This window comes from Trichosurus vulpecula, chromosome 4, assembly GCF_011100635.1.
Source record: "Trichosurus vulpecula isolate mTriVul1 chromosome 4, mTriVul1.pri, whole genome shotgun sequence".
In the NCBI taxonomy this organism is placed as follows: Eukaryota; Metazoa; Chordata; class Mammalia; order Diprotodontia; family Phalangeridae; genus Trichosurus; species Trichosurus vulpecula.
In genome coordinates this window covers 381600723-381623814 of record NC_050576.1, presented here as the reverse complement: position 1 = coordinate 381623814, position 23092 = coordinate 381600723, and the positions used below count along the sequence as shown (strand labels likewise).

Below are 23092 nucleotides of genomic sequence, written 5' to 3'. Positions count from 1 at the left end.
AAGAGTATCCACTCACTAAAAACTATATTAATAGTAACTGACAGAAGGAAGGAGCACATGGCACACTACCTATTCTTGACAGGTGTATTGAGAGGGGAGTTCATGGAACTTAAGTTCTTGGCCACCTTCTGCCCTTCTGTCTTCTTCATCTCCCCCATCCCTTTCAATCCCCTTTTGTGTGTTGTCTTCCTCTATCAGACTGTAAGTTCCTGGAGGGCAGGGCCTATCTTTTTACTTGTTTTGTATTCCTGGTACAAATAAGCACTTAACAAATGCTTGTTTCCTTCCAAAGGACTCCTCTAAGGAACAATCTGTACCATATGTTACCAGCTCTCTTGTTGAATGAAGTCACATCTCTGCTACTCTAGGATCACTGAAGCAGGAGCATTGAACTCTTTCAGTAAAATAACAACTCAAAGCCTGAGGTCTGTAGCTTTCCAGATTGGTTTCTTGGCTGGATTGAAACAGATTTAAGCTATTTCATTGACAAGCAGTTCCCTGAAGCCAAAGAACTACAGCTGCTCAAATCTCTTCTTGGGCCTCCAAGGTTTTGGTTTTGGGGTATTTTTTCCCTCTCAAGGCAGAAAGGGTGGTCAAAGGAAATGCAGATAAACCAGAGAATATGCCTGGAGCTGAAAGATGGAGTGTTTTTTTCATGGAACAGCCAGGAGGCTGGTGTCACTGGATTACAGAGTATGTAGCAAGGAGTAAGGTGGAAGAAGACTGGAAAGGTAGGAGAGGGCTAGGTCACGAAGGGCTTTGAATGCCAGACAGAGCATTTTGTATTTGCTCCTGGAAGCTCTAGGGAGCCCATGAAGTTCACTGAGTAGGGGGGATGATATGACTGGACCTTCATTTTAGGAAGATCACTTTAATGGCTGAATGGAGGATGGATTGGAGTGGGAGACTCACCAGCAGGCTATTGCAATAATCAAGGCATGAGGTGATGGTGGCCTGCAGTAGAGTGGTGGCAGTGTCAGAGGAGAGAAGGGAGTGTATTTGAAAAATGTTGCAAAGGTGAAAGTGAAGGCCTTGGCAACAACTTGTATGTAGGGGATGGTGGGGGTGGTGAAAGATATTGAGGGGTCCAGGATGACTCCTAGGTTGTGAACCTGAGTCTTGCCTTCTATACGAATACGGAAGGTAGGAGAGGGAAAGGGAATAAGGAGAAAGATAACGAGTTCTGTTTAGGACATATTGAATTTAAGATGTCTACCGGACATCAAATTCAAGATGTCTGAAAGTTGGAGACGCAAGATTGGAAGTCATCAGAGAGACTACACCATATCTAAGGACACCAACATGAGCATCCTAGCAATCCAATGCAAATGCTCTCTACTCGAAGACATCTTCCTGATTCATCAGGCCAGTAACAACCTTAGCTTTCATATAGCATTGTTTTGTAATGAATTGTAGTCACAATCTGTCCCAGCAACAAACTTATTCAAATGTCAATCTAGCTAAGTACGTAAAGGCTCATGGGTGGACACTAAATGACGAATTCTTTGACCGTGGAAGTCCATGAAACAGAGGAGAATGTCAAATTATCCTTGGTCCTCTTCTACCCCAGGGTGGCAGAGAAGCAAGGAAGAGGATACTGGAAATCACACAGTTTTTAGACTGTCTGAAATCATTAATTTAACTATGGATTGTATGAGATTTTTATCTAACAACTATGAGGCTGAAACACTATTTGGGAGCAGAAATGATGTCCGCATTAGTAGCCTTGCTATAAATATCACCAGCTGACATAATACTTCAACACATCTTTGATCTTATCAACTTAGCTACTCCATCAGCTTAGATTGAAATCAATGCGCACTTGCTCATTTTTTTTCAGTTGTTATCTATCTATGCTTGAAAATCCTCTATTAAGGAGTGACTCAATGCACCAGAATTCCTTCTCAGATCTTTTAATAATTTATGGTACCAGTACTGCAGAAAGATGGCATGGCACAGTATGTAGAGAGCTGGCCTTGGAATCAAGATGTCCTGGTTTGAAATCCTACCTCAGGTACTGGCTAGGGGACTGAGCAAATCTCTTAGCCTCTCAGTGTCCTGGATACCTGTCTAAGACAGTTGTAGAGAAGGTGGCCATCTGCCTTAGAAATCCCCCAGTGGACACTCCTAACACTGATGTAAATTTTTTACAATCCTTCATCTTACTCCAAGAGCGACTGAATTCCTTTTTTCAATTATATAGTTTCCTGACTGATCTATTTTCTGCCCCTTCCTTCATACCAACCATCATGAGCAATATGCTATATCCTGCTGACCTCCTCCATACAGCTGTCCATTTTGCTTTTAGGTTAATTTTGATTCATTGAAGTTATGGATTTTCATGACTAGTTATCATATAGAATCACTGGAAAAATATTTCACTATTTCAATATGTAAGAAATGGGAGGAGGAGTTTTGTTTCCACAGAACTGAAGGCATACTTCCCCCTCCTCTTCCACCCCAGCTTTAGCAGAAACCAGGCCTCAAGGTCGGTCGGTCAGGTGAAGGTCAGAGGCTTGTATGCATGCTTTTGGAGAAGGCAGTCAGGGGAACCAGGTTGAACCAGTTCAAGCTTATCTAGGGTCTGGTCTTGGTCAAGAGTCCAGGCCTACTGATTTGCATAATTTGCATATGTTAAGGAGGGAACTTAGGGGAGTAAGGAATGTAGATTAATGCTAAACTCAGACAAGGAAAATCTAATTAACTTCACTCTTGCTTCTGTACCCTTATTATCTTACCTATATAAACTGTATAACCTAGGAAAACTATGTAAAAAAATAAAGAATGTGAACTAACCATAACTCTAGCAGGAGTGGAGGGAATGGTTACCCCCCCCCCCCCCTCCCACCCCATCCCCTCCTGCCACTATATCCGTGTGAGTGTTCCTGTGAGCACTACACCCACTCTTGTGAGAAGTGTAATAAACGCCTTCCTCTACCCACTCTGGTCCTGAGTTCTTTGGGTGAGAATGGGCAAATCGCATGGATCCTCCTAAGGTCAAGTGAAGGGAAGCAATGAGCAGCGGAAGCTCGTCTTGGGCTTACTCCTGGATCTTGCCTTGGGGTGTCCTGTGATCCCCACTGTGGTGTTAAGAGGGCTACCACTCTGGATTCCCTTGGGAAACCTTGTGGTCTATACAGCCTTCTTAAGGCTACATCACTTGGGTCTTCCGGCCCTGTCTCGGGAGCCTTGTGATCTTACCGCCGTTCCGTTCTAAGGGGTCATCACTTGGGTCCTCCTTAGGGTCTGACCCCTAGGAGCCCTGTGATCCCCACAGATTAAGGGGGGGGGGGTGCTACCACTTGGCCTTCCCCTGGGAGTCCTGTGGTCTGCACAGCCTCCTTAGGGATTATCACGGGTTCTTCCTCAGGACTTTGGCCCTGCCTAGGAAGTCCAGTGATCCCCAAAACCACGTTTCTCACAAATACATCTGTAATCTCATCAGTGTTGATCCTCCCAATATGCTGGAGGCTTTACTCTAGATCTTTGACTATTGTATGGATACCAGTGGAGCACAGTTTGCCTATCAATCAACCTATGGTTTTACAACATAAAAAGCCAGCTACTTTTTTCTCATCTTATAAGAGATATATTCAGATCTTTCATACCACTTCTCCTGTGCAATATTTTAGTGTTAATATGTTGTAATTCTCATGCCCACCATGCACCTCGCCATTGCCCTTTGAGTGACCTGCAATTTGAATTCTTTGGAGGCTGTGGTATTCTATACTTCATAACCATACAGCATAATAAGAGGATTTTTTTGTTATAAAAAAATGTGACAGTTTCAAGGAGAAGCTTGGGGTCATTAAAAGCACTATGTAGCTTTCAAAATGAAATCCAGTTCCTCTTCCTTCTCCTATTCAATTCTGGGTCCAGCTCATTGTCCAGTTATGATGTCTATTCAAGATGTATTCATTGAAGGATGAATTCTACTGTCCATCCAATGGCATAGTATAGTTTGGTCAATAAGCATTCTTCATCTACTGATTTTTCCAATATGCAAATTTAACATAAATTCTTTTGAATAATTAGGGATCCAATTTAGTAGGCTTTAAATTGTTTAGGTTCTTGATGGATTTACCAAAAATAATTTCCAAACAGAAGCTTCTGGAAAACTTCACCATGGATAAAGAATGCCTCTTCTGTTTGGACTCTTCATAAGACACAAAGAAGTTACTCCTAAAATTTAAAATGGCTCACAGTTTCTCCTTGAAAAGGCAACATAATTGTATAATTAAGGACAATAAAAATATAATTTCATGGAATATAGTGATTTTATTTTGCAATGCTCATTATGATGAACAAGGACAAAGGGATCACTATGAAGAGAGTTCTAACTTAAGCACCAACATCTGTTGCCAAGAATGAAGTAGAGAAATTTGATGAATGATTTGAAAAAAAATCTTCTGAACCAAATTAATATATTCATGGATAGTAAGTAGCTTCAATGCTAAGGTAGATACAAGAAAAAACAATGACAAAAATGTTGGAAATATGGTTTAAGATTAAGAAATTACAAGGGTTTAAAATTTATTCAGAATCCTCATTCTAATACATAATTTTTTTATTCAAGGAGAGATTTGGAAAGCACTAGACTCTAAAATATGGTAAAAGAATAAAAGTAGAAATCATTTTTCTGACTATTTCTAACTCTTGGATAAGTTTACCCACTATAAAATAACCAAAATAAGGAAGCCCATCAAGGGCAACATCGGTTTAGAATATCAGCTTATTTCCAAAACATTATTGAGAAGTATAGAAGACTATATACAATATTACCTCACAAATGAGGCAAAAACTGTGGATGGGAAAATGAACCTGAAGAAAACTTGGCTTGAAACCCAACCAAGCAGATCATCTCAGTAATACTTGTGTATGAAACTAAAAGGAGGACAAACAGATATTAAAGAAAAAAGATCTGCCACTATGCCTATATCAATGTATTCTCAATGAGGAAGTGAAAATCACTCTCAAGAAAATTAAGTCAAGGAGAGAAATTGAAACTGAATACTTGCTCCTGCTGTGGGGGTGTGAGAACAATAACACCAGCACACAGGAGGGCTGCTAGCACAGATTCTTTGATCTGCTTTTCTAAAGGAAAGCAATTTTAAAGGGGTCAAGCAAACATATATATCATTCACTTAGTTCAGGGGAAAAGTCAGCACCCTGAACTTCAGAAAAAATACAAACAGAAATTACAAGCAGAAATTATATAAACAGAGCAAATACAAACAGCAAAGACCAACAGACAGGGCTTCCAACTGTCTGACTGTGGTGCTAATGTGATCAAAGATCTTCCCCACCCATTCAAGAGGACTCAGGTGGAGCTAGTTAAGGGAAGCTTGATTAAGAGAGGCTTGCTTGTAGGCAGGCCCACATCCTTTTGCTGTTAGGTGCTAAGCCCCAGGTCTACACCCATTTGCTACTAGGTGCTAAGCCCTAGGCCTACACAGAGTATATATACCCTGTGGGTAGCCATTAAGCTCAGACTAGGGAGCTGCAAAGACTAGAGAGCTGTGGAGAGTGCAGACTAGAGAGCTGCAAAGAAGACAGAACTGAGAGAGAGAGAGAGAGAAAGAGAGAGAGAGAGAGAGAGAGAACTGGAAGGGCTCTGAGAACTGCAAGGGCTTTCAGAACTGGAGGAGGGCAGGACTCAAGCAAGCAGACAATTAGAATTCATAAGTGAGTGTTTATGGGAAGGCCCTAGCAGAAGGGAAAGTTACAGGATGGGCTCTTTGCCATGACATTGTGTTTTAATCTCCTTGCTGTTATGTTGAGGTGGACTTATTGGTTTTGAAATACAATTATTGCTATGTCAAATTGTGGTTATTGGTTTTGGGATTTGATGCTGTGGTGACTGAATAAATGTTTTACTTCTTCTGCCTTCTATTCAAAGAGTTTCTTATACTTTGCAATTCTGAACTATACAGGCATATTCATAGTCACCATTGATACCATGAGTCTTGCCTTACTGATACACTGACCAAAAGCAATACATGCAGAGTTACCAGAGAGAGAAGCACCAATATCTGGGTTTTTCAAAGCCAGTGGGGCTCCTTAACAGTTACCCAGAGTCTCGTCTGGCTAAATCACATGAACACTCTTCTAATTAGTGAGCCCCAAAGCAAAATGCTAACCTCAGAGTATATATACACTTCTTCAGGACCAGAGAGCACCACAACCCTTGTGACCCAGGCTCATGTAACTCAGGCTTCCATATGACTCAGGTTCAAAGCAGGTCACATAAGCCTTTTAAGGGGCAGGGAAGATCTTCAAATTGTATTAACATTACATCCATTGAGTTACTACATTAGTAAATATAATCTGAACCAGTCACTGCAAATGGACAATGAATTGAGCCCAGAGGAGAATTGGATGCTGAGACCTGGAAGGATCACAAATGGAAAATTATTCACCATTTTTTGTGATCCCAAACTAGTCTTTTATCAATAAACAATCAATATTTTTACTGTGATGCAATATGGATACAAATCAAGGAACCCCACAATCTCAGCTGAATGAAAATTGCAGGTGGCCAAAAAGACAATGTAACGGCATGTAGGTCATAGCCCATTGCTAATAACAACTTGCAAACAAGCAGTTAATCACAAGACATTGTCAAAGACATCTATCACCAGAAAAGGAGGTGGGTTGATCTTGTAATGAATAAGGAGTGGGCAAACATCTGTACTGGTAACAATAAAATAAAAATGATCTACGTTAGAGATCCTTAACTTTTTTGTGTCATGGACCCCCTTTGGTAGTCTGGTGAAGTCTACGGACCCCTTCTCAGAATAATGTTGTTTTTTTTAAAAAATTCATAACTGAAGGAAATGCTCGTTTTCAGTTAGAGTTTAATGAAAATAAAGATATCGCTTTTTTCCCACCAGCCCCGCCCCCAAATCTATCCACAGACCAGGACAAGAACCCTTGAGCTAGAGTAAGAAAATGCATGCCATGCCAGAAAAATGGATCACTTCCACTTGAATTGTCTTAGGAAGATCCTGAAGTAAATGAGCTAGAGTATATTAAATAGAGATTCATAAACTCTCTATGAACAATCACATTAGATGAAGAAGCATGGACAGATTGCAATAAGCAACGAATGAAGACAAACTAATAAAATCATAAATTAAAAGAGGAAAGTATTATCTTTCTTAAGTATCTTGTACCCCCAAGAGATTATAAATTCCTTGAAAGGAAGGACAATGCCATACAAACTTTTAATCTCCCCTAGCATCTAGCACAGAATTCTGTGTGCGTGAAGATTATAGAATCAAAGATTGTAACAGCAATGTTACTTGCAGTTGCTGTGGAGGTGTAAGGCCAATAACACCAGCACATATGAGGGCTGCTAGCAAAAGTTCTTTGATCTGCTTTTCTAAGGGAAGCAACTTTAAGGGGTTTACAATCTCACTTTAATTAAGCATACATACACTTAGTTCAGGGAAAAAAGTCAGCACCCTGAACTTCGGAGAAAACACAAGCAGAAATTATATAAACAGAGCAAATAACACAAATCAGCAGACAGGGCTTCTGTCTGTCCATAGCAATACATACATAGTTACTAGAGAGAGAAGCATTAACCTCTGGGTTTTCAAAGCCGGGAGGCTCCTTAACGGCTACCCAGAGTCTTGTCTGGTCAAATCACAGGAACACTCTTCCAGAGGGTGAGCCCCCAAAGCAAAATGCTAACCTCAGAGTATATATACACTTCTTCAGGGTCAGTCCTCTGTCTTGTGACTTTCTTGTCACTTAACTAAGTCATCAAAGACTCTTGATTCAATCAAAGACTCTTGATTCAAACAAAGGCAAGTCTCAATCAAAGGCACTTGATTACCTTAGTGCTGAAAAAAAACTAGAACTCCAAAAAAAAGAGCAAAACAAAAAGTCCCACTTTGCTTGCCATTACAAAGATCTAAAGTGGAAAGAGACATTAGAAGTCATCAAATCCAACACCTTCATTTTACAGAGGAGGAAATGAGGTGCAGAGAGGGTAAGTAACTTATCCAGAGTCACACAGCTAGTAAGTGACTGAATCTGGATTCCTGACTCCAAGTCCACACATTAACATATTTTGGTTCATTAATTGGTTAACTGATCCCAGTTTCACAGAGGAAGAAATTGATGCTCAGAAAATTAAAGTGACACCCATGGAAGAAAGGCTTTTTTTTTTTTAAGGATACTAGATACTTTAGCATGTCAATAGGTAGATGAAAAAGAGCCAGAGGTAAATGAAATACTGAAGATGAAAATTAGAATGTGGAGAAGGAGAAAGATCCCAGGGGAGCCCTGCAAAGATGCAATCAAGGATACAGTTAAGGAGTTTGGCTTTGGCAAGGGGAAGGGCTACCTCATTTTCTGAGAATGCAGATGAAAAGAGAAGAAATAAAAAACAAAGAACATTTTGGTAGTGAGGAAGGAGGGACTTTAGGTAACTTGAATTAGATAGCTTCTATCTTTTCATTAAAGTATTGCCAAGATCTTCTGCTAAGAGGCAGGGTTGGGGTAGAATTGATAGTATTTTGAATTGTTTTATCTCTCCCATTCACTCTTATCCCCAGCACTTTACGAGGAATCACTGACTACAAAGTAGGGTAAAATGTATTAGTATTGCTATATATAGCTACATACCAATATGTGTATACATATCTCTCTTTCTATATGTGTATGCACACATACAGAATACCTGCATGTATTTATATACATATATGTGTGTATACATATATATGTGTATGTATACATGTATATGTGCATAGATATATATGTATATATTAAATTTGTGTGTACATACATATATATGCATGTGAATATACATATATACATACACACACTTGTGTATGTATGTATATATGTGTATATATGTATATATACACATATATATTTATCAGTGTTTGGGAGGCTCCAAAGGAAAGTGTAGGAGTGAAAGGGTATTAGACTGACTACCAAACTTAAGTCTACAGAGCCATTGTGCTGACCTCATTGTTATATGCCTGTGAAACCTGGACAGTATACCAGAGCCATGCCAGGAAACTGAATCACTTCCATTTGAATTGTCTTAGGAAGATCCTGAAGATGGCAGGATAAGATACCAGGCACTGAGGTCCTTACTTGAACTAAACTGCCAAGCATTCAAACTCTTCTTCAGAGAGGGCAAATCCAATGGGCTGGCCACGTTGTTTGAATGCCAAATGTCTGCTTGCCTAAAAGGAAGAACTCACACAGGGCAAGCATTCACGTGGTGGTCTGAGGAAGGGATTCAAGGACACTCTCAAGGTCTCTCTTAAGAACTTCAGAATTGATTGTATGACGTGGGAGACACTGGCACAGGATTGTCCAGCACGGCATGCCCTCATCAGAGAAGGTGCTGTGTGCTATAAATAAAGCAGAATTGAAGGAGCTCAAAAGAAAGGTGAGATGCATAAATTTAGAGAATCTGCTCCAAATGTGCACGTCAACTATTTGTGCCTGACCTGTGGTCAAGCATTCCAAGCTCCTACTGGTCTGAGCCATCACAGCCGGACTCATTGTAACTTGACTCTAACATAGTGATACCATTTTAGTCCTCAACAACAAAAGACAATAACCAGCCTACCACCAATGTATGTGTTTGTGTGTGTATATATATTTGTTATGTATGTTTATATGTATATATATATATATACAACCATATATACATACATACACATACAGACACACACATATACATATACCTGACCATTTAGCTAAAATTTCATTTTTATTTATTTTAATACAGAGGTTTTGTCATTGGAAAATGTATGAAAAGCCAGATAAGGCAACATAGAAGGAGACAGGTGAGTAGAAGTATGGTGAAAAGGTATCTGAGAGATGAGAATTCAAAAAGTTGTACCACAAACCATTTTGTGCCTTGGGAAGCTATGTGTGGCATTGCAGGAGCATTCAGGGTGTATGCTATCAGATTCAGAGCAGTGTGGAGCAATATGAGGTAGGGAGGGGTCTAGGCTGCTGCAGATATGGTTAGTTGGTTAGAAGCCAGGGATCCCAGGCTAAATGATATATCATTGTGAGGTATGCTTATGGGATCAGAGAAGCAAAGAAGTAGAAAGAAACTGTATGTTGGGAAGGACATTCTGTGTACATCCACGCACCCCCCCCCCCCAGCTTCTTTTTGTGTATTATCTTTCTCCTTTAGACTGTAAGCTCCTTGAGGGCAGGGACTGACATTCTTTTTTCTTACTTGTATCCCCTGCATTTAGTGCAATGCCTGGCACATATTAGGCGCTTAATAAAGGTTTATCCTATCATATCCAACAAATAAGAGTGATGGTCAGTGTCTTACAGCAGCATAAGTAAAAGCTAAGATAAATGGTATAGTTGGATGGACTAAGGCATGGCAATTTCATTTATAATTATGAAGACAAATTTGGTGGATCCTAGAACAGATGCAAGTTTAAGCAATTGGGGTGAAATGTAAATATAATTTGGGTATTTCTCATCTTAAAAAATTGTTTATCCCAGTACTCTCACACCCAGAGAGGGCAGTAGCAATGTGTACTCATCAGGATAAAAGAGAAAAAACAATCTTCCTTTACTCTCCTTCCACATTCTTCCATAAGAACTTCAGTCTCATTGATTTTTCAGTGAGGACAAATCATTTTGGGCTCCTTATTTTCCATGGTGATTGAATTGTGTTCAGGTCAGAATTGCCTCAAAAGTGAATGAAAAGACTTTTACCTCAATTGTTTTCTAAAGGTTGATTTCACAAGCCTATTTCAAATTATCTCAAATAACAACAGCAGCATTTGCCGCCATACCAAAAATTAAGGATGGATCAAGGGTTCCCTGTCCATCCCTGTCTTTTTTTCTGTTCTTCCAAAGTGAGAAAGATAAAGGGATTAGCTGAAGGCAAAAGAGAGTTGGAAAGTTTGGGGACTGAACAAACCAGAGTGGGACATTGCACCCTACCACATAAAAACACAAGCCTTTAGATCTGCAGATACACAACTGTGAGCTACCTTTAATGACCTCTTAAAAGCTGATGTAGGGATCAGAGGATTTTAGCTTAGTAGAAAACTATCTAGTCTCTCTTGTATTGCCTCACAAAGCCACTTTTTACCAACTCTTCCCTTCAGCAGGTCCCTGGGACATGACTTTATCTTAGTCAATACCTTTAGGGTTCTTTGGAACCTGAAAAAGAACAATTTAATTAGTAAAGTCTGTGTGAGGCACTTGGGCTCTTGACTCACCTTATTTTTCTTCCCTGACTTCAAGGGGTCAAGCATTGTTTAGGGTTAATGATTTAGATTCATATGTTTTATTATCTTCTTTGAAAAGATTATAAAATGTAATTATTGGTAATATCCATAAGATTTTTTTCTTCTTTGGATCAAGTCCCCAGCCAAGATGGGATACTAGAGACTTAGATATAGACCTCTTACCATGTATTTCTACAAACCATAGAGGAGTGTATGGGATGTTCAGGAAGGACTAGCACCACTGATATGGGGGTGTGCCAAGACCTTTTCAGAGCTTCTCCTCCATCTTTGGTGTCCACTTGTCACCCAGCTCTCACCTGTGCCTCCAAGAAGCTGTAGCATATGAAGCAGCCATATCTGGTAAAAAAAAAAAACCATCTTAGCAGACAGGCTAAATCAGGTTGAAGGTAATTTCCAGGCCTCAAACCCATCAGTGAGTTAGGAGGCTGTCTATCCCAAGCATGTGAATTTTCCCCCAGTAGAATGGGAAGATCAGAACAATTTGTTCTAATGGCCATGAAAATGGGTGAAGCAGGTGCTACGGAGTATTTATTTTGGGTCAGACATCAAAGATGCCAAGGTCATCCACAGCATCCCAGGCGTTGACTCTAGAAGAGAGAGTTAGGCTGAAGTCCTCGTGCAACTCTGCCTCACTAAATCCAATTCACAAGCAAGTCAAGACATGATGTCATTGGGTCTCCTCAAAAACAAAGGGAGAACAACAGCAAACCATAGGCCATTCCCTGCCCTATTCTCTCTGCCTTCCCCTTCCCAAATAACAAAGTACTATACACAACCAGCGACAGCTAGGGTTGATCCTTAATCCAGCTGGCATTGGTACTCACTAACACAGCAAGCAAATAGTTTTAAAGAACAGAAAAACTTTGGATTAGACATCTATCCTTTCTGACCTTGTAAAGGGAGGGAAGAAGGAGAAAGGGATACTTCACCATCTACATGAATTCTTGGTCAGGAAAAAGTTCATGGACAATCAAATATACTGTATCAGTCATCCCTTCTGCCTCATTGGATGAAAGTGCTGGTGGCAGCCACAGTGGAGTTTGGTTGTCCTTCAGCCACTACTCCTCTTTACTCTGTCTCTCAAGCACCCATCTCTTCTCTTCCCTCATCTTACTCATTCAACATCTCCATTCAAATCCTCCACCCAATAATGGAGTCTGTAGCATAAAGCATGCAAAGATTGTTAATTGATATTTCCTACTAATAGGTTGTACTTACTTTTAAAGTATAGTTGAGTTTTTCATCCATGAACCTATTTAGAGATTAAAAAAAATATGTAATGAATAAATACACAAAGATATGTAGTATGATACAGTATTTTAAGAACCAGCTTCAGTCAGGAAGACTTAGGTTCAAGACCCACTTCTGAAATCTTCTGACTGTGTGACCCTGGACAATTCACTTAGCTTCTTGGTACCCAGGTCATTACTCCCCTATCTGTCTCCCCATTAGAATGCAGGCTTCTCGGGATCAGGGATTGTCTCATTTTTGTACTTGTATTTCCAACATTTCTCACAGTGCCTGGAACACAATAAACTCTTCATGTGGTTTTTCATTCAGGGCAGAGGGGGATGGTTTGGTGTTGGCATTTGGGGTTAAATGATTTGCCTAGGGCCACACAGCCAGTAGGTATCTGAGGTCAAATTTGAACTCAGATCTTCCGGACTCCAGAGTTAGTGCTTAATCCACTGCACCAACTAGTTGCCCCTCATTCATTCATTCTTCAGTAACAGAGAAGATGCATATATATATATATACATATGTATATGTATATATATAGATATATATATAGATATATAGATATATATGTAGAAGGAGTTTCCCTATCAGGAATTCTCCAAACCAATGAAATCACAGGTATTATCAAAAAATCACAATATTAAGTTACTAAAGGTATAACATCTTTTTTTTAGATTAATTTATTTTTAGTTTTCAACATTTGTTTCCACAAGATTTTGAGTTACAAATTTTCTCCCCATCTCTCCCTTCTACCCCACCCCAAGATGGCATAAGGTATAGCATCTTAATAGCAAGTTCATTACTTGCATATTTTTCTAGAGTTTTTATTCTATGGATTATTCATTAATAAGTATTTCATTCAAAAGGTATTTTAAGTGGCTACTATGTGTGCAACACCATGTAAAGGGATGTCATTAAAATGTTATATAAAATAACGCTAGTTTACAGTTACGTAGCATTTTTCTCAGACCACAGGATAAAGATAGAAAACTACAAGATTACTTACAAGTTATTTGGTCCAATCCTCTCATTTTTCAGATGATGAAACAGGCCCAGAGAGACTAAGTACTTACCAAAGTCACACCAGTAGCATGTAGCAGGATTTGAACTCAGGTCCTCTGACTCCAAATCCAACATTCTTCCCAATACACTACTTTCTTTACTTATAAAGAAGTTTGTGGACACCTCATTCAGTCTTCACCCCATAGTTGTAACTCAGGTAATGCAAAAATTATTTTATAGATTAAGAAGTCTGCTCCAAGAGGTTTAAATTGGCTAGTCTAATGTTCCAGAGCTAGTAAGTAGAGGGTTTGTCATTAGCAAAGTTCTCCCTTTTTTTCCCCATGAAATAATCATTCCTGATAGAGAATTAAAGAACCTCTATTACTTACTTCCCTCCACTCTCCCCTGAAGATTTTTCACTACCCCTGTTGGCCGAGCTCTTTCTTAGCACTGAAAATTCACTGCTACATCACATCTAATCTACAGGGTACTTGGGGACTACCCTGTCTTTGGGCAGAGACCAGTGCTTACTCCAGGTCCACCCCTATTCTGCTCCCAGAAATGACCCCTTTGGATTCTACGAACCAGTGAACTCTAAAATACCCTGGAGAGAGAGAGAGAGAGACAGAGAGAGAGAGACAGAGAGACAGAGAGAGAGAGACAGAGACAGAGAGAGAGAGACAGAGACAGAGAGAGACAGAGAGACAGAGACACAGAGAGAGAGAGAGAGCATCATAGTACCTCTGTGCATGCTGCAGGGTTGACCTTCTTCCTTTGCATATAAAAAAGTAGAGTTCAGTGTGTCAGTATAACTTTAATGTGTCCTTAATCCTTAGAATCATACCTCTGGGAGTGGTAACTTAATATACTACAGAAACTTAGTAAGAATAATTAACTTCCTTGAACGCACAGTAGCTGATTTGCTTGGTTTAAAAAAGACAGCCAGTAAAAGTGGTTTAAGTAACTCACAAAGTTCACATTGTGTTGAAAAATTATTTTTAATGAAGCTGTTATCGTGTAACAGGAATGCAATAAAACATCCCAAAACTGAAATTTTCTATTTTTATGACCTCCTGTAAAATTTCCAAAAAGGCTAAATATTTCTTTCAATGAGCACAAAAATTATTAGATTGAAAATGTCCGTGCCAAGTTTCCATTTGGAGTGAATTTTCAAGACCATTACTCCATAAACCACTGAAAATGAAATTTTATTATGGAAATGCTGACAGATTACTAACTATCACATTGCTAACTACGTAGTACAAGAGCAAAGATCTTCAACTTCCTTCAGACCTACTGTTTCACAGTGTCACAATTCAATATAGAACTTCCTTTACAAAACATTACACAAACAAGTCTGCATTTTTTCCCAGCTACAGGAAAGAGAGAGATGATGGAAAGTGAGGGAGATGATGAGCTATGAAGAGTGAAAATGCAGAATCCAATTTGTTAATCAGGCAACCATTACTTTTCAAGCACTTCACTTGTCCTTTTGGCTCATTTCTGAAGAAAGCACATGGGCTACATTTATTTTCTCTTTTCAGCACAAACCCAAGATCACCTTCTAGTACAAGCACGGACAAGAATCAAATCTTTGTCTGCTAAACAAACAAGACCAAGAAATCAAATAGCACATATGGAATCTGTTACAGATTATGGTTTGGCATAACTATTCTCTGCAATGACCTAGAAATTAATCAAAGGTCTAGCTACATAAGTATACAGTAGGCTGCTACTTAAAACAGAGAGGAAATTCAGGATTTGGAATATATTTTTTTCAATTCACACTAATCTTAAGCCCCTTCCACTAGATCAGTCACTTAAGGAATCAATGAGGCCTCCTCAGTTCTAAATCAAGTTTCTCTTTTCCATGGGAGTGGTTTCCAAAGCATTAATCTCTGTCAGTGTATCCAGTGCACGTTCTTTTTTATGAACAGCTTCCAGCATTAAGTAGAGCAATTCTGTCCACCATCTGGCTTTGTCAGGGAAAAGCTTCTTCTACGTGAAAATACAAAACTGACCTGCCTCAAGTCTAGACGCATAATCTTTTCAAGGATACAGACCATCTCCTTATCCATTCCAACTGAATGGAGTTTTAGATGAACCAGAGATAAGAGATGAAAGGTTTCAAACCTCATTTTATATGTTTGCTTAGAAAAAAGAAAAGGAAAGAAAAGAAAAGAGAGAGGGCATTGGAGTCACCTTTATGAGTACCACTTCCTCAGGGAACCAACAGGACGTTTACTGTTTACTGTGTGACAATCAAAGGCAAAGAAGTACATTTTCAATAACTCAGCAGGAAACCCTGGATTCCTCCTGGGGTGTTGCTGCCCTCTTCTCACCTGCTTTCAACAGATCTTGGTCAAAACTCTATAGGTTTCATTGCTTAAGTGGGTTTAGTAACAATTCTAAGTGTACTGGTTTGAGAATTACACACCGGATGAAGTCATAGTAATCAAACACAAAAATAGCAACTACGACAATAGGAAGTTCAATAGTAAAAAAAAAAAAAATGATACTTGAAGTCAGCTATATGACCTACATGCCCAGGGTGTGATCCTATTTGGCTTAGAAACTTTTTATCTCCATCATCTTCCCTTCAGCCCTGACAGGAAGGAGTCTGGGACCCTTCATCTAATAATATTTTAAAGGAAAGGTGTGAAGTCGCTAAGGAACAACGCAAGGTCTGAAAACTTGCTCTTTCTCTTCTTCTGTGGCAAGATTTTAGTAAAGTTAGATGTCACATGCAGGGGAGTAAGCATTCTATCATGAGAGAATATAAGCTCCTTGGGAACAGGGACTGTTTCGTAGCCCAACATCTAGCACAGTACCTGGCATATACGAGGCACTTAATAAATGTTTTGTGATTGATTGATTGATAATAGATTCTATAGCAGAGAGCAATAGAAGGTGCCCCTACCCAGACTCCTGAAGGTCAGCTTCACTGCCAGCACGCTAGTAGAGAGTCCTGCAGTATGGCAGATCATTTTGCATGCTAAAGTAATCTCAAGTACACAATTAGTGGCAATGAGTGATTCTAACTCTTATTGGCTGTTTCAAACCACTTTATACACTGAGCCCCTGGTTTCCTCATCTGCAAACTGAAGGTAATAACTCTTAGACTGCCTGTCTCACAAATTTGTTGTGAGTAATGTGCTTTAAAACCTTATAATATCTTTGGTTTAAGATTGTGATGTGAAATGCCCTAGAGGAGTCTAGTGCTCCCATATACATTCCAACAGAAATCTAAAATGTTGCCCAGATCAAATAATGCTCAAGAAATCTGACGAAAAAGATAAGTGGCTTTATCTGGAACAGGCTGAACAAAAAGACAGCCAGAAGCCTGTGGATATTTAGAGAGGGATCTCACTAAGAAAGCCAGCATGAACACAGGTAAACATAGATCATAGACTTAGAACTCCAGAGGGATGTTAAAGGCCTTCAGGTCCAAACCTCCTCTTTTTACCAGTTAGCAAAGTGCCTGGTACTTAGTAGGTACTTAATAAATGCTAATTGACTAGTTCACTAGAAATGAAGTGACTTACTCAAGGGGATGCAGGTAGTGATAAACAGGATTTAAATAAAAATGAAGACTCTAAATAAATAAATATATGCATATATTTTAAAAGTTAGATATGATCAATCTCTGGTAATTACTGAATTAGAATAGAAAAGAATATGCACATTTCTTAGATGTGCATATGACCTTTACCTTGAGCTGGGCCTAAAAATCTCAACAAATGTAGAAAAAAAGAAACATTAAACACACCCTCTACTGACCACAATATGATAAAAAAAAAATTGTATTTTATTTTTTGAAGGCAATTTAGGTTAAGTGATGTGCCCAGGATCACACAGCTAGTAAGTATCTAAGGTCATATTTGAACTCAGGTCCTCCTGATTCCATGTAATAAACTATAATGTAATAAAATTATAATCAACACAGGGAATTTGAGTAAGTCTTCAAAATTAAATGAAGACTTAATAGGAAAGAATTTTAGTCAATTATAGATAATTTCATCAAAGAAAATGACAATAATGAAATATTGTACCAAAACTTTTAGAATGTAGCCAAAGCAATCCCTAAGGGAAAATGTATATCTCCAAATGCTTTCATCAACAACCAAAAAAGAACAGATTAATACTTTGAGCATGCCCTTTTCGTGATGGTAAAGAATTGGAAATTGAGGGGACGTCCAACAGGTGGGAAAAGGCTGAGCAAGTTGTAGCATACAATCATGATAGATTACTGTTGTGCCACAAGAAATGACAAGCAGGATGGTTTCAGAAAAACCTGTAAAGACTTATATGGGCTAACGCAAAGTGAAGTGAGCAGAATCAGGAGAAGAATGTATGCTGTAACAGCAATATTGAAATGATGATGAATTGTGAAAGACTTAGCTATTCTGATCAAGAAAAGGATCCAAGACAATTCCAAAGGACCTATGATGAACATGCTATCTACCTCCCCTGAGAGAGCTCATGAATTTTGCGTGTAGATTGAAGCATGCTCTTTTTGCTTTCTTTAAGTTTCTTGCTCTTCATTGTTTGTTTTTGTAACGTGACAAATATGAAAATTTTTTAAGATAATTTGAGTGTGCAACTTTTAAAAATTGGAGGAGCAGCAAATAAAAAAAATCTAACAAAACAAATATAGCAATCCTAAAAATCAGGGAATAAATTAACAAAGTTGAAAGCAACACAAGCTAAATTGCTGAATAAAACCAGTATTTGTTTGTTGAAGAGAAACTAATAAAATAGAAAAACAATTGGTTAACCTGATTTTTTTTTTCAAGGGAAAAGATAAAGTTTATTAAGAGTTAGCCAAATAGGCCTGCCCCAAGACATCCCACCCCTTGCGACACCTGTAAGGAAAGTGGGCCAGACCAATCTGAGCTAGATTGGATCTGACCCTAACCTGATATTTTTAAAGACAGGAAAATCAAATTTCCAATATCAAAAACAGAAGTTTTACAATAGATAAAGAAAAAATAAAGGAAACTATTAGAAACTATTTTGAGCAAGTCTGATCATAAAACTAATGATAAATTAAATGAATCAACATTCAAAAATCTATAAAATACCAAGATTAATAAAATAAGAAATAGAGAACTGCTCTCTTTCGGATCCGCCATCAGCGGGTGGACCCAGTGCCACGATGCAGATCTTCGTGAAGACTTTGACGGGGAAGACCATCACCCTTGAGGTCGAGCCGTCCGATACTATTGAAAATGTCAAGGCCAAGATACAAGATAAGGAAGGTATACCCCCTGATCAACAAAGATTGATTTTTGCGGGCAAGCAACTGGAAGATGGGCGTACTTTGTCTGACTATAACATTCAGAAGGAGTCTACCCTTCATCTTGTTCTGAGACTTCGCGGTGGTGCCAAGAAGAGAAAGAAGAAGTCTTACACCACTCCCAAAAAGAACAAGCACAAGAGAAAGAAGGTTAAGCTTGCTGTTCTGAAGTACTATAAGGTTGATGAGAATGGCAAGATTAGCCGCCTTCGACGAGAGTGCCCTTCTGATGAATGTGGTGCCGGAGTCTTTATGGCTAGCCATTTTGACAGACATTATTGTGGCAAGTGCTGTCTAACCTACTGCTTCAACAAGCCAGAAGACAAGTAAATGTATATGTGTTAATAAAAAAAAGTCAACTATTAAAAAAAAAGAAATAGAGAACTGAAATAATTCAATATCAGAAGGGGAAAAAAAGAAATTCAACAAGCTATAAATGAACTTCCAAAGGTGGGGGTAGGGGTGGGCAGGGCAGGCATCAGGGGAACCAGGATCAGATGGATTGCAAGTAATTTCTATTAAACATTCAAAAAATAATTCACTCCAATAGTATATAAAATATTTAGAAAAAATAGAAAAAAGGAATCCTACCAAATTCCTTTTACAATAAAAAAATTTTTTATACCTAAACCAAGAGACAAAGCAGAAAAAGAAAACTATAGCTATTTTTAAAAAGGCTGCAACCACATATTAAAAGGACTATACACTATCACCAGGTTGACTTTATACACAAAATACAGAGTTTGTTCAATATTAGGAAAACTATATACATACTATATCATATTAATAATAAAACAACAACCATATGATTACATCAATATATGCAGAAAAAGTTCGTGATAAAATACAACACTCATTTTTATTAATAACACTAGAAAACACAGGAATAATTAGACCTTTCCTTAACACAGTAAATAATATTTATCTGAAACAAAGAGCCAACATTATCTGTAATGGAAAAATACTAGAGGCTTTTCCAATAAAATCAGGGTAACTGGGGGCAGCTAGGTGGCACAGTGAGTAGAGCACCAGGCCTGGAGTCAGGAGGACCTGAGTTCAAATGCAGCCTCAGACACCTGACACACTTACTAGCTGTGTGACCTTCAGCAAGTCATTTAACCCCAATTGCTTTGCCTCCCCCCCCTCACCCCCTGAAAAAAAAATCAGAGTAACTTAAAGATGTCCATTCTCACCATTATCATTTGACATAATTCATAAAATTCTAGCCATGGTAATAAGATGATAAAAATAAATTAAGGTAATCAGAATAGGTAAAAAGGAAACAAAATTATCACCTTTTCAAATGGTATTACAGTCTTCCTGAGATCCCTAAAGCTTCAACTAAATAAATAAATAATGGCTTTAGTAAAACTGCCACCTTGCTAGGGGATATTTGCCTTTTAGCGAGGAATTAATCCAAAGGAATTGGTGGAAAGATCTGTTGAGCTTGGGGTTTGTATGAAGAAGAAAATCCTAGAGGAAAAGAGATATAAAAGCTATCTTCTAGTATTGTACTTGAAGGACTGTCCGGAAAAATGATTAGACTTGTTCTGCTTGTCACTGGAGCGCAAAACTAGGACCAATGAGTGAAAGTTATAGGAAGATAAATTTCAACTTAATATATGGAAGAAATGTCTTATAATTAAAGGAGCTCAATAATGGAATTGGTTACCATGAAAGCTACTGAATTCCCTGTCACTGGAAGTGCTCAGGTAGAGGATAGATGACAGCTTATTAGAGATGTTCTTGCAGCAGAGATTCCTGGTTAAGGTAGCATTTGGATTGGACAACTCCTAATATTCCTTCCAATTCTAGTATGCCTTGGTTCCATGATGCCCAAAGGCAAAATTTAAGGCTTCTTACCAGGCAAATGGAAAAGGTCATTTAGAGGACTGTTTCCCACATGGTATAGTAGATAGAACTGGCCTCAAAACTAAAAAGATATAGATAACACATGCTCTCTGGGTGAACAGTACATCATTTATCATCTCAGTGCTCTAAACAACACTCTGAGACCGTAAGTTGCAGAAGAGGTTCTACTCCAAATTGGTAGAAAACGTTTCCTCACCTAGGCATTACTTAGACCCATCAAACAGTGAACAAACATCTATAAAGTGCTTACTATGTGCCAGACAATGTGTCAAGCATTGGAGATATAAGTATAAAAAAGAAATATTACTCTTGCCCTCAAGGAGCTTATAATCAAATGGGGGAAGACTATACACAAAGAAACTGAAAAGTGAGGAAGGACTTGGGCATGCTCATGAAGAAGGCCAAAATAATTAAGCTAGATGGGAAATAATAAGTCAATAAATGCTTTTTGACTGACTGGAAAATGAAGAGTTGACTAGCCTGGGGGCCCTCATTAAACAGAAGTTTGGGGAGGAGTTCTTTGCTCCATTCTCCATTCATGGTAGAGGTACTGATGCTCAAAGTTGTGTAGTCAGGTGGGAAATAAAAAGATGAGTGAAATCACAGGTTCACCCTTATTTTCCCAACACCCTTTGAATGATAGTTGCACACTTAAACAGCTCCTTGTCTCTGCTTCTTCTTTAGATTCACCTTTACTGAAGGGGTGCAGCCACAACCACAATATATCCTGTCCACCACAAAATGAAGTAGAATGATTCCATTCCTCATCAACTAATGAAGCAAAGCTTCTGGGCAAATACCCATCTTAAGGAACTAATAACAAAATCAATGCACAAATCTAGCCTCTAAGTGGCAGGGTACAGAGGGTACTGGTCTTGGAGATGGAAGATTTGAGTTACAATAAAACAGGTATAACTATGTGACTCTGAAACAAGACACTTTCTTAACTTTCTCAGCCTCCTGTAGTACCACCTTCTAGGCTAATTTTCCAACTCTCACTAACTTTGGTGAAAGGGGTCCCCAAAGGATAGCTGCTTCCACTTCTCCCCTCAAAGTTCTAGAAGTTACACTTTGGGCTGGGTTTCTTCTAGTTCTGTTGATCGCAAGTCCCCACCAGTGCTCTTCCTACTGATTATCAGCCAGAGTTAATTGATTTTTATAAACATACTCAAACCAGAGGAACACTTTCATTTTGTATAAATGAGGTGCCTGGGGAGAGTTTAGAGACTACAATACAGCAAAAGAATATTGTTTTTCACCACATAATCGTCACAGATTTTATGCCAAATTTTTTTTGCAAAAAGTGGTGTGCAATCATTAAGTGAAATTTTTTTAAAGATGTGCCAGTATTACTTAAAAATCATTTATTACTAAACAGTATGGCTGGCAGGAGAACTGTGCAGTTGAGCTAACTAGGGAAGATCCAAGTCTTTCCATATCACATGACTTACCTGTGGCAGCTTCACCTGCCCGCTTGTTCCTCTACTGCCTACAAGTAATAATATGGTTAGTACTGCAGCATTCTAAACAAATCACCCAAGTCAGCTTACAGAAATATACTGACAATGCACACGGGCTGAGAATTCTAGGCTTGAAGCTTGCAATTCAAGAGATAAATACGTATCCATATGCCACTAGTGAATACAATGTTGCTCTGTTTACCTTTTAAGATGATTAGAATTATACCATGCAACAATTACAAGACTAAAGATTATAAACCTATTTTTGGACTGAAAAAATAGGTAGGACAATTATGCAGTGAAATATGGTAAACTCACAGTTCCTAGATAGTGGAAGTCATTTATTGACTTCAAGGAGGTCTCAAGTTTCCCTCTGGTGTAGCTCTATGTAAGTCTTTAAGGCTTAGTGCCCTCTTAGAATCATCAGTGTCTAGCTCAAAGGTCAGCAAACATCAGCCCAATGGCCAAATCCGGCCCCACCACCTCTTTGTGTACTGCCCGTGAGCTCGGAATGGTTCTTATATTTTTAAATGGTAGGAAAAAATCAAAAGAAGAATATTTCATGACACATGAAAATTACATAAAATGTGTCAAGATATTAGGAGACACCTTTTTTCCAGAACTAAGGCCCAGCAAACAAGCTGTGCCTTGAGCTTGGCATAACAACAATCCTTTGCACTCACCCTTTGGATGATCGCAGCCACAACAAAATCCCAGAATTGTTTCTGGTCATGAAGCCCTGCTATGAATCAAATTTCTCATGGTGTTGCTGCTACCTCTCACTGTCAGTCATCTTTGAAAATGTCTTTTCACATATATAGGCACTGCCAAATACTGATATCAATCTATAAATCTATGGTTTTAATTCAGCATATTCATCCCTTAGAAGACATTAAAGTGGGCAGGGCTCCAACAGGGTGTCCTTCCTTTCAAGCCATTTCTTTCACTTTAAACTTCTT

The 23092-nt window shown here is 38.7% G+C and overlaps 1 protein-coding gene across 1 annotated transcript; it reads left to right on the top strand.

Moving 5' to 3' along the window:
• Positions 1–18611: 18611 nt before the first annotated feature.
• On the top strand, positions 18612–19150 carry LOC118848805 (ubiquitin-40S ribosomal protein S27a). Its single transcript, XM_036757830.1, has one exon. The coding sequence runs from the start codon at positions 18661–18663 to the stop codon at positions 19129–19131; it is 471 nt and encodes a 156-aa protein (XP_036613725.1). The 5' UTR covers positions 18612–18660; the 3' UTR covers positions 19132–19150.
• Positions 19151–23092: the final 3942 nt, after the last annotated feature.